The 16,554-nt window shown below is 38.9% G+C and overlaps 2 protein-coding genes across 5 annotated transcripts in view; both read left to right on the forward strand.

Moving 5' to 3' along the window:
• The window catches only part of LOC107559707 (zinc finger protein 40-like), a 57,905-nt gene extending 53,515 nt beyond the window's left edge, over nucleotides 1-4,390 (forward strand). For 3 of the 4 annotated variants that reach the window (XM_016243612.1, XM_016243610.1, XM_016243611.1), the window contains exons 4-8: nucleotides 45-181; nucleotides 272-447; nucleotides 1,073-1,174; nucleotides 1,969-2,513; nucleotides 2,766-4,390. In XM_016243612.1, the coding sequence (XP_016099098.1) occupies nucleotides 45-181; nucleotides 272-447; nucleotides 1,073-1,174; nucleotides 1,969-2,513; nucleotides 2,766-3,923 (2,118 nt within the window). In that variant the 3' untranslated portion in view covers nucleotides 3,924-4,390. Of the gene's footprint in view, nucleotides 1-44; nucleotides 182-271; nucleotides 448-1,072; nucleotides 1,175-1,968; nucleotides 2,676-2,765 lie in introns of all 4 variants that reach the window. The other variant, XM_016243613.1, reaches the window with a different exon arrangement.
• A 1,494-nt stretch (nucleotides 4,391-5,884) lies between these two features.
• On the forward strand, nucleotides 5,885-8,339 carry LOC107559691 (endothelin-1-like). The gene is made up of 5 exons (XM_016243589.1): nucleotides 5,885-5,965; nucleotides 6,374-6,524; nucleotides 6,649-6,792; nucleotides 7,087-7,191; nucleotides 7,514-8,339. The coding sequence occupies exons 1-5, from the start codon at nucleotides 5,905-5,907 to the stop codon at nucleotides 7,659-7,661; spliced, it is 609 nt and encodes a 202-aa protein (XP_016099075.1). The 5' UTR covers nucleotides 5,885-5,904; the 3' UTR covers nucleotides 7,662-8,339.
• The last annotated feature ends 8,215 nt before the right edge of the window (nucleotides 8,340-16,554 follow it).

The raw sequence follows: 16,554 nt of genomic DNA on the forward strand, positions 1-16,554 counted from the left end.
CATGCATGATTGACAAATTATTCTTGTATTTTGTATTGTTTCAGATTTTGATTCAGCAAAGATCTGTGCCAACTGAGAATAGTGGAAAAACAAAACCAGAGACTCAACCAATTAATCAAACAGAGTCAGACAGAGACTCTTCCAAATCTGAACCCCAACGAGTGAAGATCTTTGATGGAGGGTTTGTAAATTTTAACATTGATCTTATCCCACTTCCCAATTATTTAACAGGAAATTGTGTTTTGATGTGCTCTTTGTGGTATATTTTCAGTTACAAGTCGAATGAGGAGTATGTGTACGTTAGGGGGCGTGGAAGAGGGAAATACATCTGTGAGGAATGTGGAATCCGCTGCAAGAAACCTAGCATGCTGCGGAAACACATCCGTACTCATTCAGACATCCGTCCATTTCATTGTACACACTGCAACTTCTCTTTCAAGACCAAAGGTGGGTTCAGTCCCAAACACTGATTTGAAAGCTGTGATGCTTACATTTTGTTTTCTTACTCAATTAGTAATTATTGGAAAGTTATTTTTGACTGTTACAAATAATGAGCAGAATTAATACAAATTGTTACAAATATTAAACAGGATAAAAAATGTTAAGCCAGAAAAAAATTTAATCCAAAAACCACCTCTGGTTTTTGTCTTCCATCATAAATGGCCAACTCATACACTTGCATAAGGACACATTTAAACATGTTTATTTGGTTCATTTTCTAAATGAAATGTGTCAGGATTTGAGAACAGTTAGGTAATTTAGATAATTCTTAGGGATGGTTGGAAATGATTTCTGTACAAAGTGTTTTTTTCTTACCTGCTTTTTTTGAAGACTGTGCCTGTTCTCTTAAAAAAGCCTGTATGATTCATCACAGTTGAACTTCCCACGCTGCACTGCAGAACAGCACACAGTGTCAGACCACAGCCCACGTTCCTTTAAGAACTTCTTTATCAGTTACTAACCCATTACATAGAGCTAGTGCTTGGGAATATGTCATGCTTATGTAAACCACTCCCATGCCCTGCATCCGCCTCCCACCTGAGTGACCTCTTTGTTCCCTTTATCCACACAGGGAACCTAACCAAGCACATGAAGTCCAAAGCCCACAGCAAGAAGTGCATGGAAATGGGAGTTGCTGTGGGTTTTATTGAGGACCAGGACCCAGAAGACTCAGGTAGAAGTCTCTTATGCATTTTTGGGAATATAAATCTTAACCAGACATTGAATAGGGGAGTTTATTTGATAAGGACCAATGCATAACCAACCAACTTCAGAAAGCACAAACTATAGTTTTGTTTACACCATTACATATACATTTTTTAACAACAGAATCAACCTGGCCATTAATAGGGTTACTAATAATAGCACCATCTGTTAAATGTGGATTGTCCCTGGCTATCTTCTGTTGCAGTGGTGATCAATGGCAATGCCATAGTCTAATTAGAGATTCTAAATGCAGTCTTTTTCCTTGTTAACTCTTGGTGCATGTGGGCGGCATACACCGCGTTTACTGTGAGGAAATTACTGCATCTAGTTTTAGCAGGAAAGAGAGAGAGAGGGAAGCTGTGAGCTTTCTCTGGTCTGAGTTACTGAGAGCATATTTGTTTTCCTCTCACACAGTTCCACACAAGCTGTCAAGCACAGGCTGCATTTGTGGTCTGAGGTGTTAATGTCTTCCCTATTTAATGTGATGGGTGTTTCTAGACCATCTATTTTTTGCTATGCAGTAGATGTAAAATCTATAACTCAGAAAAGTGTAAGCTGTTGAAAAACGAAACACTACTTAAAGATTTAATTTAAATCTGTCTTCTTTGGGTTGCATTATTTAGGTCACACTAGGATTGTGAAAATTTCTTAGGATAATTTTCATAGTAGAACTTTGTAGCTCTTCAAAGTAGCTACAATTAGCTATGCTATATTATACGATTCTTCCTGCTCTTTTTGTTCATTGTTGTTTTTACCCCTAAGTTGATCGAGGAAGAGCAGGAAGTTCTGACAGACAGGACTCAGATGGTGATGACTCTGATGGCCCAGACGACGAAGATAATGATGGAGAAGAAGAAGATGAGGAGGACAGCCAGGCAGAGTCTGGCCTCTCTGCAACACCATCTGTTACTGCAAGCCCACAGCATCTTCCTGCTAACCAGGCTGACATGGCTCCTAGCTTTCTGCTGGCTAAGATGTCCATCAGCCTGAATCAAACCCCAGCTCCCCAAACTCAGCCTCCTCAAGCTTCAGACTCCCAGACCTCAGACACAGAGCCTGTGGCTATGACAAGTCCAGTTACGTTGGTTAGACAGATGTCAATTTCTGCATCCTGCTCCAGCCCTGGCCCTAGTCCCACCTCTTTCACATCCTACCCTGCCCCTGCCTCAGAATCCCACACCTCTGATACTGACTCCGTACACATGATGAGCCCAGTGTCACCTTGCAGGCAGATGTCCATCGACTACCCCGACTTTGATGTTCCCCCTAGTCCCCCAGTGCCAGGCAAGGGTGGCAAACTTGGCCAGGTGAGATCCTTGTCCTCACAGTCATTGTCTTTCCCGTCATGCATCCCTCCCTCTCTACATGTACACCTCACCCCATACCAGTATCCGACACCATATGCATTCCAATGTCTTGAGTCTCGCATGCCTGGCACGTCAGCAAAACTGCTTTGAATGCATGAAAAGGTGAATAGAATTTTAATGTAGTCACTGACTGCTATTTTTGTGTTGTTTGGCAGTGTTGATAAATGTATTCATAACATTGTTCTTTAACAGGAAGGAGTGTCAAGCACCATATCCCAGCCTGCAAGTGAGTGCAATGCTAACGTCGACCGTGGTACTCAGACCTCTTCCTACCCTCTTCAGGGACCTTTGCACTTTCCAAATGCAGATCTGATCCATGTGCCCAGAGTGAAAGCCACTACTCATCTCTTCAGCCACCTGCCATTGCACTCCCAACAGCCCCCTCGTTCCCCGTACAGCATGGTACCTGTGGGTGGCATCCAGCTTGTTCCCGCCGGTTTGGCTGCTTACTCCACATTTGTACCTATTCAGGCCGGGCCAGTCCAGCTAACCATCCCAGCACTCAGCATGATCCACAGGCAGACCGGAAGCCCCCTCCCAGCACCCAACACCACGCCCTGGCCAGAGGGTTCCCCAACCCAGCCGCTGGTAGTTCAGGAACCAGTCAGTAGTGTACTGCCTTGTTTCCCTCTGGGCCAAGTGGCAGGGCTTCAGACACTTGGTGCTCCCCAAACTGCCCTGCAGCCTGTGGGTTTGGAGACCTTGAGCGTGGTGGGTTTAGCCAACTCCACCCAGCTGGTGCCTCAACGGAGTCTGCCATTAAATGCCACCCTAGGCGTACATGTGTTGGCAGCTAGCCCTGCCCCTCAGTGCAGCACTGCTTCCCCAGCACAAATCCCTGGCCTGCAGATCCTCAACATTGCCCTGCCAGCCCTTCTACCATCCCTTAGCCCCCTCTCAGCTCTCAGCCCACTTCCTGCAGCCCAGGACATGTCACGTAGCCCTGAGGGTGTAGCATCTGTACCTCCACCAGCACAGGTTGCAGAATCACCCCCAGCACCTATTTCTTCAGCCAGTCCTCCAACAGCCAATCCAGGAGATGTTCCTACAAATGCAAAGCCATTCACAGAGCCAAAGCAGGTCTCTCAAAACAGCCCTAGCACTAGATCTATGGACACAGGGGGTGCAAAAAAGACTACAGCCATGGTGGACAAACCAAACCCACCACCACAACCTCCTTTGCCCTCCTCCCCCTCATCCTCTAATGAGAGAGGCTGCGATGTTGCACACAAGGCAACCGCAGGTGGGGCTAGTGAAGTGAAACAGCAACTTGTCTCTAGACAACCAGTGACTGATGACTACAATGAAGCCTCCAGCGATGATGAGGATAGACTTGTCATAGCTACCTGAGAATCCCAATAAAAGCTCTTTCTTTTCTGCCTACGAATTTCTCTTTCTCTTTCCACCTTTCTTTTTTTTCTTTTTTACTTTGTCACTTTGTAAAACTAAAACACTTCAGGAGATTTGCAGCTCTGCAAACCTTCTCTAAAAGCACATTTTCTGACAGTCATATTGTATGTGAAATCATAAATGATGACCAATTATTTTATTTTATACTTTTTTGTCAGCACCCGTTTTTCTTTTCTTTTTGTACATGTTGTATAGACAATTGTGCCTTTTGGAGTTTCTCGTTTAGAAACCTGTATATAATATCTTATAAATCTAGTAGTTACCTATTTGGAAGTTAAGTTGATATGGAAGTAAAAGAAGAATAGAGGTCAGTTGTTTTATTTTTTAAATGTTTTCTTTTTGAAAAGTTTTATGTCTATCGTAAATTGATGGGGGAAATTGATGTTGTACAGATATATAAAAATTTCTATGGCTTTTGGGGGGCAGTGTTCTTGTGCACAGATGTTGTGGTCAAGTATTTATTATATTCCACCTGGTGCCCATTTTGAACTCCATAAGACCATAGGTATGAGTAAAATGGTGGCTTTACATTTGCTGTATCTATACTATCAACAGTATCAGTAAAACCTTGTTTACAAGTGCAGAAATGCCTCTGAAGTCTCATTTTTCAAGTGGTGTAATTAGCTATCTGATTTGTCTTTTTTTCTCCTTTAATCAACCCTGTAGAAAGGGTTATTCCCAGGGCTCTCCAAGACACTAGAATTATTCAGCAGTTCAAATCACTAATGAGGAGCTTGGAGAGGTCAGCAAATGACGTCACCAATCAGCTCCTTTACTATTGACAGCGACACTGTCCTTGTCTCAAGAGGCTTGCAAAAAAGCTCTCATTACAGCCCCAGAATGACTCATTCAATTGAGAGTATTTGCTGCCTGCCTCTGCAGTCCACCAAGACTATGACACAATAACGCTACCTGCTGGACGGGTCGTGTTATTGCATGCAGAGTAGAGGAGTACAGGCTATGAGTACAGGGCACATCATACAAGAAGGTGGGGTGGGGGAGGATGTTGCTTAGTTACCCAGCCCACAGAAGAGCATGAGAGTGGGTGAGACTCTGGAAACAGCTCTGAACATTCAGTCGATCCAAACCTGGTGAATTTAGTCAAAGTGAGAGTAGAACATTAAAAATCACTAGTGAACACGAAACTATTCTGCATCCAATGGAAACGACATTCCTAGATTTGACCATAATGTAGATGTGTATGACTTTCAAACTTTCCACCTCATTCTAAATAAATCCTTTTTCTGTCATTGGTCAATGTCAATGCATGTTTGCATCAGTTCTATTCTGTAGAGAAAAATGAAAAAGTTTCATTGTTAGGACCTGTATATACAGGCGAGGCTTAGCCTTTTTCTATGAGTGCGATGTCAGAATATTTGAAAAATATTACTGCAGTCATGCCACCCTCGCCTGAGGAGAGCTACACTGAAAAACAGAACTGCATATTTCCATAATTGTCCTTAATGCAGCATCCATATTCACCTGATCTTAATAGATTGCGTTTATTGCTGTCCTAATTCTCTGTCTTAGAATGAACAAGCAAGAACAGGCTGCACGTATGGAATCTTCGCACTGTAATATTTAATACATTTTTGGAGCAGGTGGAGGGTAGCCAATTGTGAGCGTCAACTGGCCTGAGTTTCCATTTAACAGGGTTTTCCATTGGTTAGGGAAAGAGCTAGAGGCTAAAGTTTCAAAACTGCTCTTAGTATCACATAATACTTCAATCTGCAATTCATAGACACCAAAAAGATTCTAAATTAACGTTACTCTTGTAAATCTGAAGCTGTTAAGATATCAGTTCAATTACAATTACAAACTATTTGACTGTGTGTACACACACACACACATGCAAAACTCAACCCTTTTAGCTGTTTGCGATTTTATTGGAGTATCAGGGATTGGCATAAAATTTAATAAAATGGATTTGAGGATTATTTTCCCATTGTTGTCCATGCTGTCATCTGGAATTTTTGATTTGGGTATGTACTTATTTTAAGTATATTTATATCCAATACAATGTGTTAAAGATTATTTGAGTGCCTTTTAATTAGTTGCCTTAATTACTGTTAAAAGTTTTTAAAGTTTACATAAGTATTAAACAATCTGCAATGTGTCAAAATACAGACCTAAAGGTGCAGGTATAATTAAGTATGTGTAATACTTTATAACGTTGCTTAACCTATAAAAACATGCACGATAAAGTTTTAATATTCTTTTATCTATAAGATGAGCATCACTCCTTTTTTATTGAGCGTGACAAATTCCAGTTTTTCCAGTCCATCAAACAGTTTTGCAACTTAAGAGTGTAAAAATCACAGTGCGTGTTTGTAGGTAGAATTGTTTATGTAGCAAAACCTTATGAATTCAACATAATTTTATGATTTTAGCTGCTCCAGCATCTTTGGGTCATGGCACAGCACAAGGCACATCAGTCTCTGTGCGACACTCCAGGACTAAGAGATGTTCCTGCGCAAGTTTTATGGACAAAGAGTGTGTCTACTTTTGCCACCTGGACATAATATGGGTCAACACACCAGAGTAAGTCATAAAAAACATTATATTTGATGACTTTAAATGTACAAAAAATATATATACCTGTAAATCATTATTAAATATTGGAATGGCTAACGTTGTCTTCTAATTATGTTTTCTTCCCCCCCAGGCGAACAGTGTCATATGGACTTGGAAACGCTCCACGTAAGAAGCGCTCAGTAACAGAACCTGTTGTGCCCAAGTCACGCTGCAAATGTGCAGATAGTCAAGACAAAACATGCTCTTCATTTTGTCAGCTGGACAATTCGTTACAGTAAGTACACACTGAATGCTAATAATGTGAACAACGTCATAGTTCAAAGCCAGATAGTTTTAATCTTAAGACCAATTTCAAGGTCACAGGACTTACTGGTTAAAAAATATTTGGGACACCCTTGTTTTCCCGAGCACGAGCTGTGTGTGGGAACCTCAGTAATAATCTACAGGCATAATTGCTGTCACTGCATGACTTGACGAACTTGTAGAAACAGGTTTCAGTTCTATTTGTGGACTTTTATCAAACTTCAGGAATTGACTGCTCATGTCTAATGTGAACTTTCTTTTTTAGGCATAAAGCAGCGTCAGGCAAGGCAATCCATGCCGCCCAGGGCCAAGATTGTGCCGAGAAGCAATGCAAACACAAGCTGGCCTACAAACAGACAAAGATTAGACGGTAAGACAAACCACATAGATTAAAAAAAATAAAGCAGCACATTCGCATTCTCACATACATTTAAGAAATGTATAGAGTTTTTTTAATGTTTTTAAAACCATGAATGCAAAAAATATACAAGATATATATTTATACATATATAATCTCCACTATAGATGTAACGTAAAATCTTACATTTCAGGGTGTTGCATCTATATTGAACTCTTAATTCTCAATATCTCTGAGCATCTGATTTAAGTTGTACAACTAGTACTTGCCAGGTAAATCTGGTCAAGGTTTCTATCTGTGTTTGCTTTGATAATAATCCTTTGTTTTTCTATAGGGTGAAAAACACAAAACAGATTGGTGACATCCTCTCCAGGGTGAGGGCCATCAAGAGGATCTTGTCATCTCATCTTCTCCTGGAGAAATGGCGAGTGAGGCGGCACCACAGGGCACGAGCGTGGACGTCTGAAAATGCTGCCTCGTAGAGATCAGGCTCATCTTTGCTGATCCACCACAGGATTTACCTGGATGAGAAGCTCCTCTCTGCTCATTTATCGCACACGTCTTGTGTTTTCATGCCATGGGGTGTCATCAGGTGTGTTGGAATACCTGCAGATGCAAGCGTCTTGGATTGTGATGTTTGTCATGTGGGCTCCACCTTAGAGGTGTCGGCGTCAGTGTGGAGTTGTGGAGCTCAACGGTATAAAAACCAAGGAAGATGTTGACTGAAACAAACCAAACCTCAAATTATAAAGACTAAGCTCTATCAACGCTAAACGTTTCTGAACTAAACCTTTTGGTGCATGGGATAACTAGTTGGAGAAGCCAAGTGGGATGTTTAAATTAAACTGATTGCAAATAAAGACTAGCATTGAAGATACTTATTGCACATGAGGAATATGCTGTAACTAAATGAAACTGTGGAATCAGGGACTCCAGAAACCCAAAGAGATGTGTCGCCCATCAGAGGACACTGAACATCAAGCCACTACAAGCCAAAGACTCTTTCTTGGATCTTGTTACTGGACTCATTCAATTTATTCGCTGTAAAACAATGAAGCTCTGTAACTGCGTCAATGCATCAATGGAATTGCTATTTTTCACATTTATGTTAAATATTTATCTTTAGCCATATTGGCTAATACGATTTTTCTCAATGTTATTTCTATGAAATGATAACATTTAATTGCCATTAATGTGGTAAACATTGTTAGGTAATAATAAATATTTCGCGATATTTAAACAAATGTTGTGAATTTTTCTGTTTATTATTTTACATCCCACTGAAATGCATAATTTCATTTGCTCCAACAATATTAACATTTAATAGAACAGAAAACCTCTATGGAGTGTTATATGCACTAATATGCAATTAATTAAACTTGGTTTTAATTTACAATTACAAACCCATCCATTTATTAGATCCCTTACTTTTTATTAAAGAATTGATAAGACTCCACCCACACTGCATTCCTGCATTACAGGAGCTTTAGAAAAGACACATAAGAAAATACACCCTGCAGGGAATTTCCAATATGTCTTTGTCCACAAAGGCTGCCTCTCTTCCTGAGCTGTGCATTTTTCGCATGCGGGTCTCCAGGGGCCGGGAAAACTGGCATAAGTCATTAGGGCTTGAATAGAGCTTGAGCACAAATAATAGCCCATTATGGCACAAGGAATCTCCTTGAACCGACAGGCATTGAGCAAACAATGGAAGATACTCAGGGAGGGGCGGACACGCCTCGGGCTTCTGATGTCTCCACGTGCTGCCAGGGTCACCTCCCTCGGTTACCTTCTCACACACACACACACACACACACACACACACACACTGAATGCATTCACCTTACACACATACACTATGCCATATAATAACACAAAACATTGACACAAATGCGGACTTAATTCCAAGGACATCCCGGTACTGTGATTTTGAGTTAGACAGTGCAGACTGATGGCTGTTTCAGCTTAAACCCTTCATTCATCATCTCCGAACGAGGCAGTCATTATGAGAGTTGATTGATGGGATCAGGGCTTGTTGAATGGGTGCTGATCAGTGTTTTAAATGATTAGTCTTTTACACTCAAAAAAATTCTAATTATTCTTTAGATGGGCCAGAGATCCTCCCCGATAAATAAATGTGTCATGGGAGTGCAAATTCCACTTACACAGGTGAGTCGTCTCACTAGTATGTCTGCGGTCGACCATCCACCTGGTGGAGAGTGATGACACATTTGGCTCTGTTGCAAAACCTTTGTAGGCAGCATATGCATGTTAACTTGGAATAAAAGAAAACTGTGCCTTGCTGCACTGCTTGGGTCAAATTTTAAGGCAGCTCTCCATGTATTCTTCATGAATCAGACCATTCCAGAATGCAGTGCAAACAAACTCAGTGAGCAAATTATTTCGAGATGGTAGAAAAGGTGAGAGAAATGACTGTTTCATTCAGCAATAAAAAGTAATAAATATATAATTAAAGTATAATTATTTTATTTATGTCTGATATGTACTTTTATGCTATTAGAAGCCACATGATTAGCTTAACATGTTAACGTCAAACTATTGCAAGCCGATATTATAAAAAACTTTTATGCTCACCAAGGCTGCATTAGTTTGATCAAAATGCAGTAAAAACAGTGATATTGTGAAATATTTTTACAATTTAAAATAATTGTTTTCTATTTGAATATATTTTAAAATTTTATTTATTTGATGCAATGCTGAATTTTCAGCAGCATCATTACTCCAGTCTTCAGTGTCACATGATCCTTCAGAGATCATTCTAATATGCTGATTTGATGCTTAAATCTTGGCAAATGTACAACTGAATGAATATATTGGACGCTATTGATTTTAATGGGTATTTTGAACAAGAAAAATGTGAACTCTCTCTCTCTATATATATATATATATATATACGTATATATATATCTACAGTATATATATATATATATAATGTATGTATTTGATATATTTATATATCAAACAAACAAAATCTTAAAGGGTTCATTTGACGTTGCTAAAAAGAACATTATTTTGTGTATTTGGTGTACTGCAATGTGCTTATGCAGTTTAAGGTTCAAAAAACATTATTTTCCACATACTGTACATTATTGTTTCTCCTCTATTCCGCCTTTCTGAAACGTGTCGATTTTTACAAAGCTCATCGTTCTGAAAAGCGAGGTGTGCTCTGATTGGCCGAATACCTCAAGCGTGTGACGGAAATGTTACACCGCTTACCATACTGTGATGCCGTGTCCCGGCTCAACGAGACAAAACCAATAAAACCCATTACAAACGAGGCATTTGTTGCAATCCAGTGGGTACATAATTACTGATTATAATGCCTTATACTGTCTTTTTACATGTTGCGTTGCGTATCGCGCCGCGTAAGCATAAAACCATGTCTGCATTTGTGATCGGAGAAACGACAAACAACAAGCGCTACTCTACACTGCTCAAAACTCGCTTTTGAATCATCAGTGGCAAATTCTTTAAATATGAAAACATACTTACAGGCTATGAGTCAGAACAGCCGGCATTGTAGGCTACTCTCCCAGGATCAGTAAACAGTCCTCCATAAAATGCTTTCACAGTCTCCATGACATGGCGGCGGTGGCAGCAATACTACAGTGAGAATCAAAGTTACACATTCTTTCTTTGCGTAAACATTTGGGCGGCGTTATGCAAATCTTCCCACACAGTGACGTAGACATGTGGGGGCGTGTTTAAACGGGGTGTTTTAGGAGGGCGTGGACATGTCTTAACTTTTATAAAGAATATATCTTTGGGTTTGTGACTTTAGTCTTTGCAACTTTAGGGATCTTATCTATGCACGAACAGCTTGTAACACTCCAAAGAGAAAGGAAAACTTGAAATTGCATCATATGACCCCTTTAATGTTTTGTGATATCTACCTCAGATTCGAAACACCACTTATTTAGATTTATGGCTTTTTATAGGCTTCATTCAGTGCTTCACCCTAATCTAGATTTATCTGTGGTAACACAACTCAGCCACACACACACACACACCGCCAGTCATCTCCATCAGCGACAAAACAACCTCTGAACCTATTACAGAAGATCCCCAAAACATTCTCAGAATTCTTTTTTGACAGACAGCAATTTGCAAATGTCTAATGAGCTCTGATACACGCACTTTGCTTACTGTGCTTCTCTAACGTCAAAATTTAGCACAATAAACATTTCGAACATTTCAAGCCATGAGAGCTTCTATAAATTAGATGTAGTCTCAGAAGCTAGACTTTTGACTATTTACAGTGCATAATGTCTTTTTCTGACAATATTATTTGCCTGAGCAGTTTGCAAACTTTGACACAATACTGTCTATGTGCGGTTCTTGCAAAACTCTAAAAGATACTGAAAGATGAAGAGACTGGCTCTTTCTACACAATGTCACATCAGATATATCAGAGAATAATCATAATATTGTACAAATTAGGTGTTTTATGCAAATTACTAAATAGTAAAGTTGCCATTTTGACTTACATATTTCCATTACAAGCTTCTTGCATACTAATTCAACATGACTAATTCACTTAACTAGTAAGTAGCATTATATCCCAAACAGAGATAAAAATCATATAGCGCCAAGGAGACTTGATATAACATGCATAACAGCACTGATTTTCAGATCAGATCCCATCTTACAGAGCCTGTTGACAGTGCCAGATAAGGAGAACATCATGCATTTTTACCCAAAAGTAGAAAGTGAAAGTTACACTGCCTATTTTACCAGAATAAAATGGTGTACGTTTCATATTTCACCTGCATATGGTGAAAAACAAGCATAAACCTACAGCTTTCAGTTCACAAAAACTGGTAAGTAAAGACATTTATAATATTACAAATATTATATATACAGCATATACAGTGGGTACGGAAAGTATTCAGACCCCCTTAAATTTTTATATGCTGCTCTTTTGAACTATTCATCAAAGAATCATGAAAAAGCAGTTTCCACAAAAAAACTGTTTTCAGCATTCATAAATGTTTCTGGTAGCACTTTATTTTACAGTCATGTTCCGCGTAAACGTACTATGTACCGATTATAGCAATTACAATAACTAGGTAATAACTAGGCACTAACCATGAACCTACCCCTAAACCTAGCCTTAACCAATGTAGTTCCCTTATACTACTTTCCTAGGTAAGTACACTGTAAGTACACGTATTGTAAAATAAAGAGTAACCATGTTTCTTTAGCACCAAATCAGCATATTAAAATGATTTCTGAAGAAAAGCAGGTACAAACCTACAGCTTTCAATTCACAAAAACTGGCATAAACCTGAAGATTTTATTTCAAAAAGTATCTCAAGTTCATTACTAAAAACATCTTGTAACAGAATACGTCACACAAGTGTTTCGAGTAATATTCTGCAATACAAGAAAAAAAAATGGTGTGTGCGAATGGTCATGAACTCATCTAGTCTTTCAGACAATACTGTATTCCCTTGCACTTGACATTTAACCACCCAAAAGAAAGAAAAAACATATAGGAGCTGTAGGCAAAACCCACATGCTAACTACATACTGAAAATAGAAAAGTGCTCCGAGTGCATTCCAGCATGCTGCATCATCAAAGTATCATCAAAGCATCCTGGCATGAAACACAAAGGCCTCTGGGTACTTTAGGGTCCCCTGCTGCCACATGCCAGACAACACCTTTTACCTTTTTTCCAGGTGAGTGGAAATGTCTCCTTTGGCTGAACCATCTCTGTTTAGGTAGTTAATGTCATGAAAAGGAATGCCTACACCAAACCATATCTTCCATTAGAAGGATACCGTTGTGGTGAATTCCTGTTGAAATGCAGACAGGAAAATTTTATGCCACCAAAAATGTAAGAGCTGTGCTAATGAGTTCAAATCTGCTGTAATATTAAATATCTTTTATAAAAAAAGAAAAAAAGAAACAATACACTACCTTTGTTGTTGTTGTTTTAATTATTTAAATGGGAGGTCTAATGCTATTTCATGCATTCTGACTTATTTACACTGCTAAGGAATAGCAGATAAATAGTGTAATAAATATATTGTTAATTGTTTGTTCATGTTAGGGCATTTCTCCCGGAAGAGCTCACGCACACATCAACCAGAGCGAGAGCAAGAGCACGCCCATCAACTTCATTCGTTAATTCGTTAGCCATAGTTAATTTAAGTCAATAAAAAAAATATCACCTTTTTTCCACAAAAATATTAACTGTTCAAGATTGATAATAAGTAATGTTTCTTGAGCAGCAAATCAGCATATTAGAATGATTTCTCAAAGATCATGTGACACTGAAGACTGGAGTAATGATGCTGAAAATTCAGCTTAGATCACACGAATAAACTACATTTTAAAAGCAAACTTTCGAATGTGAGAGTATATGGCCTTTGACCTTACATCTAGGTTTAACATATGGCATGTGTTTATATGTTTATAAGCTTGATGTGTAAATGTCAGCTGTAAGTTTAATAGAAGTCACCTCATTTACAATTTGAAACAATCCAGACAGACAAACCTCTGTTGGAAAAAAGATCCAAAGATTTCCCTACCTGAAATACCACATTAATACCAAAAAACAAGAAACTGTTTCTATGTTGGAGGCTCCTGTGACAGTATTAATGTGGTTCTGGTAAACTGAGGACACACATACTTTCATGGATTTTTTTCCAAAACAACATTTCTTTTTCATACTCCTGTCACACTCATGTACTGTAACTGAAGCCTACTTGACATTGTATACCCCACTAATAGACTGAACAAAAACAAATAAGATGGGAAACACTATCCTGGGGAAGGAGGGTTCCTCCTCTATGCTAAAATTCACTGACCTCTTTTTCAACAAAATTGCAGTGAATACTCCATTTCAAGTAATTAGACACATCTCATTTCATTGTTTTGTTGAGGCACATTGAAGGAAAAATATCAAAAGGAAATTTCTCTCACGGTGTCTTTGAGTGCTCATATTAAGTAGGTGTTATCTAGCAACAACAACGTGATTTACTCAAGTACAACATTGACACGCATCATAATTTCCACAAAAATATTAAGTAGCACAAACACTGATAATGATAAGAAAAGTAAAACAGCAAATCAGCATTAGAATGATTTCTGAAGGATCATGTGACACTGAAGACTGGAGTAATGATGCTGGAAATTCAGCTTTGCATCACAGGAATAAACTACATTTGAAAATACGTTAAATTAGAAAACAGTTATTTTGAATTGCAATAATATTTCAAAATATTACTGTTTTAACTGTATTTTTAGTTTTAAAAAAATGCAGCCTTGGTGAGCATAAGAGACTTTCAAAAACATGACCCAAACTTTTGAGCCTGTGGGTTTAAATTCAAACCACTGATCCAATCTCAGATCCTGAGGTGCCAGTTATTGTGAATGGGGTTTCAGTGTCAGCGTAACCCATCAACATGTCATTTCAGACACAATATAGACAGCCGTTGCTCTGGCTTCACTTCCATTGTGCTCAACTTTCCAACATAAGAGGACAGACAGAAAGAACAAAGCTATTATCTTACCGCTATTATCTTATGACACCAAAACATCAGCATCACACCACAGAATGTTCTGGCAGAAATGACAGAATAAAAACACAAATAAATGCATAATGTTACCGGAAATGATTTAGTCAGAAATGTACTGGTCATCAATTAGTTTATCTTTCCACAGTATTTCAGAAGAGATTCACTGTGAAACGCTGTTATGACTTGACCTCTTCCCCTTCGGCTTCTCATGCACTCAACCTGATTTATGTCAAAACACTAAACACCAGCTTTTATTAGGGTAATTTAGAGGATTTTCAAGCTATTCTGGGCGCCCTTGTGAAAATACGAAACATTTGAAGCTGCTTATATATGAAACCCTGCAAGTGCTATTGAGAAATACAATCAGTAGTTAATGTGTGAACTGCCTGAATGTCATTCAGATAGAACTCCATCCAATGAAATCCCCAAGTTTCTTAAAAAAATAATACTAATTTAGTTAAATGACTTTAATTCATATTTAAAATAAATAATTGAATCTAATTTAAGGGTAAAATGCAATGCAATGCAATGAAATTCAATGAAATGCCATGAAATGAAAAAATAAAATAATCAAAACTGCCTGAATTTCATTTTGATAGACCTCCACCCATTGAGATCATCAGTTTTCTCTATAAAAATCAAGTATATTTTCACTCTGACTTCAGTAGTGGATGTTAAATTATTAAACAGAATTTTTTTTAAAGGGGTTATATGATGCGATTTCAAGTTTTCCTTTCTCTTTGGAGTGTTACAAGCTGACTGCTCATAGATAAGATCCCTGAAGTTGCAAAGACTAAAGTCTCAAAACCAAAGAGATATTCTTTATCAAAGTTAAGACTCTGCCACGCCCCCCTAAAACGGCTCATTCTAACACGCCCCCACATATCTACCTCACTATGTGGAAATATTAGCATAATGCCGCCCAAATGTGCACGCAAAGAAAGAAGGCGTGGTTTCAGTAACTGCAGTTAGTGTTGAAGCAGCCATGTCAAGGAGACGCTGTGTGTTTCTAGGCGAAAGCAAAAGCACTTTACTTGGCCTTCTGAAAGTAGACGCATTTAGGAATCTTTAAGATTACTTACAACAGAACAGCAATGCATTTTATGCACGACCGTTTCGTGAACCTAGGAGAGGAGGTAATTCTGACTTTGCTATGACAATCTGGCGCTTCTGAATCAGCTACTGTTTTGTTATTAGTTTAAGTATTTGTTATTGACTGTCCAAATGCGGAGTTTTGCGCATTGTGTGTGCGTGTGTGTGAGTGAGAGAGAGAGAGAGAGAGAGGGAGGGTCACATCACAGTGGAGTCAGCTGTCTTAACCGTGGCTTGTGTACTGCAAACACATAGCAGCTTCATCACTGTGTCTGTCACGCGACTCTGTTCCCCTTTCGGGCTCGGTCTTTACATTTATTTTGAAAGATGAAGCTCGCGATTATGGTAAGTGGCGTTACATTTCCGACGAGTGCTTGCAGTGTTCGGCCAATCACAATGCACTGGGTCAGTTGGCCAATCAGAGCAGACTGCGCTTGTCGGAAGGAGGGACTTTGTAGAAAACGAAGCGTTTGAGAGAGGCGGGGCATAGAGGACCTACAATAATGTACAGTATTTGAAAAATAATGTGTTTTTTGAACATTAAAGCATGTCAACATATTCTGTTACACCAAATACACCAAATAATGATCTTTAAAAAAACATCATATGACCCCTTTAAATGTTTAAAGTGTATTTACTAATATCTAATTTCGGCTTTGAGTAGTTCCATGCACTGAGGATTTCGGAAATCATAATTAGGACATTTATTTGATTTGTTTTGAATGACATGCATCC

Source organism: Sinocyclocheilus grahami, unplaced genomic scaffold, assembly GCF_001515645.1.
Source record: "Sinocyclocheilus grahami isolate Dianchi unplaced genomic scaffold, SAMN03320097.WGS_v1.1 scaffold695.1, whole genome shotgun sequence".
NCBI classification, from domain to species: Eukaryota; Metazoa; Chordata; class Actinopteri; order Cypriniformes; family Cyprinidae; genus Sinocyclocheilus; species Sinocyclocheilus grahami.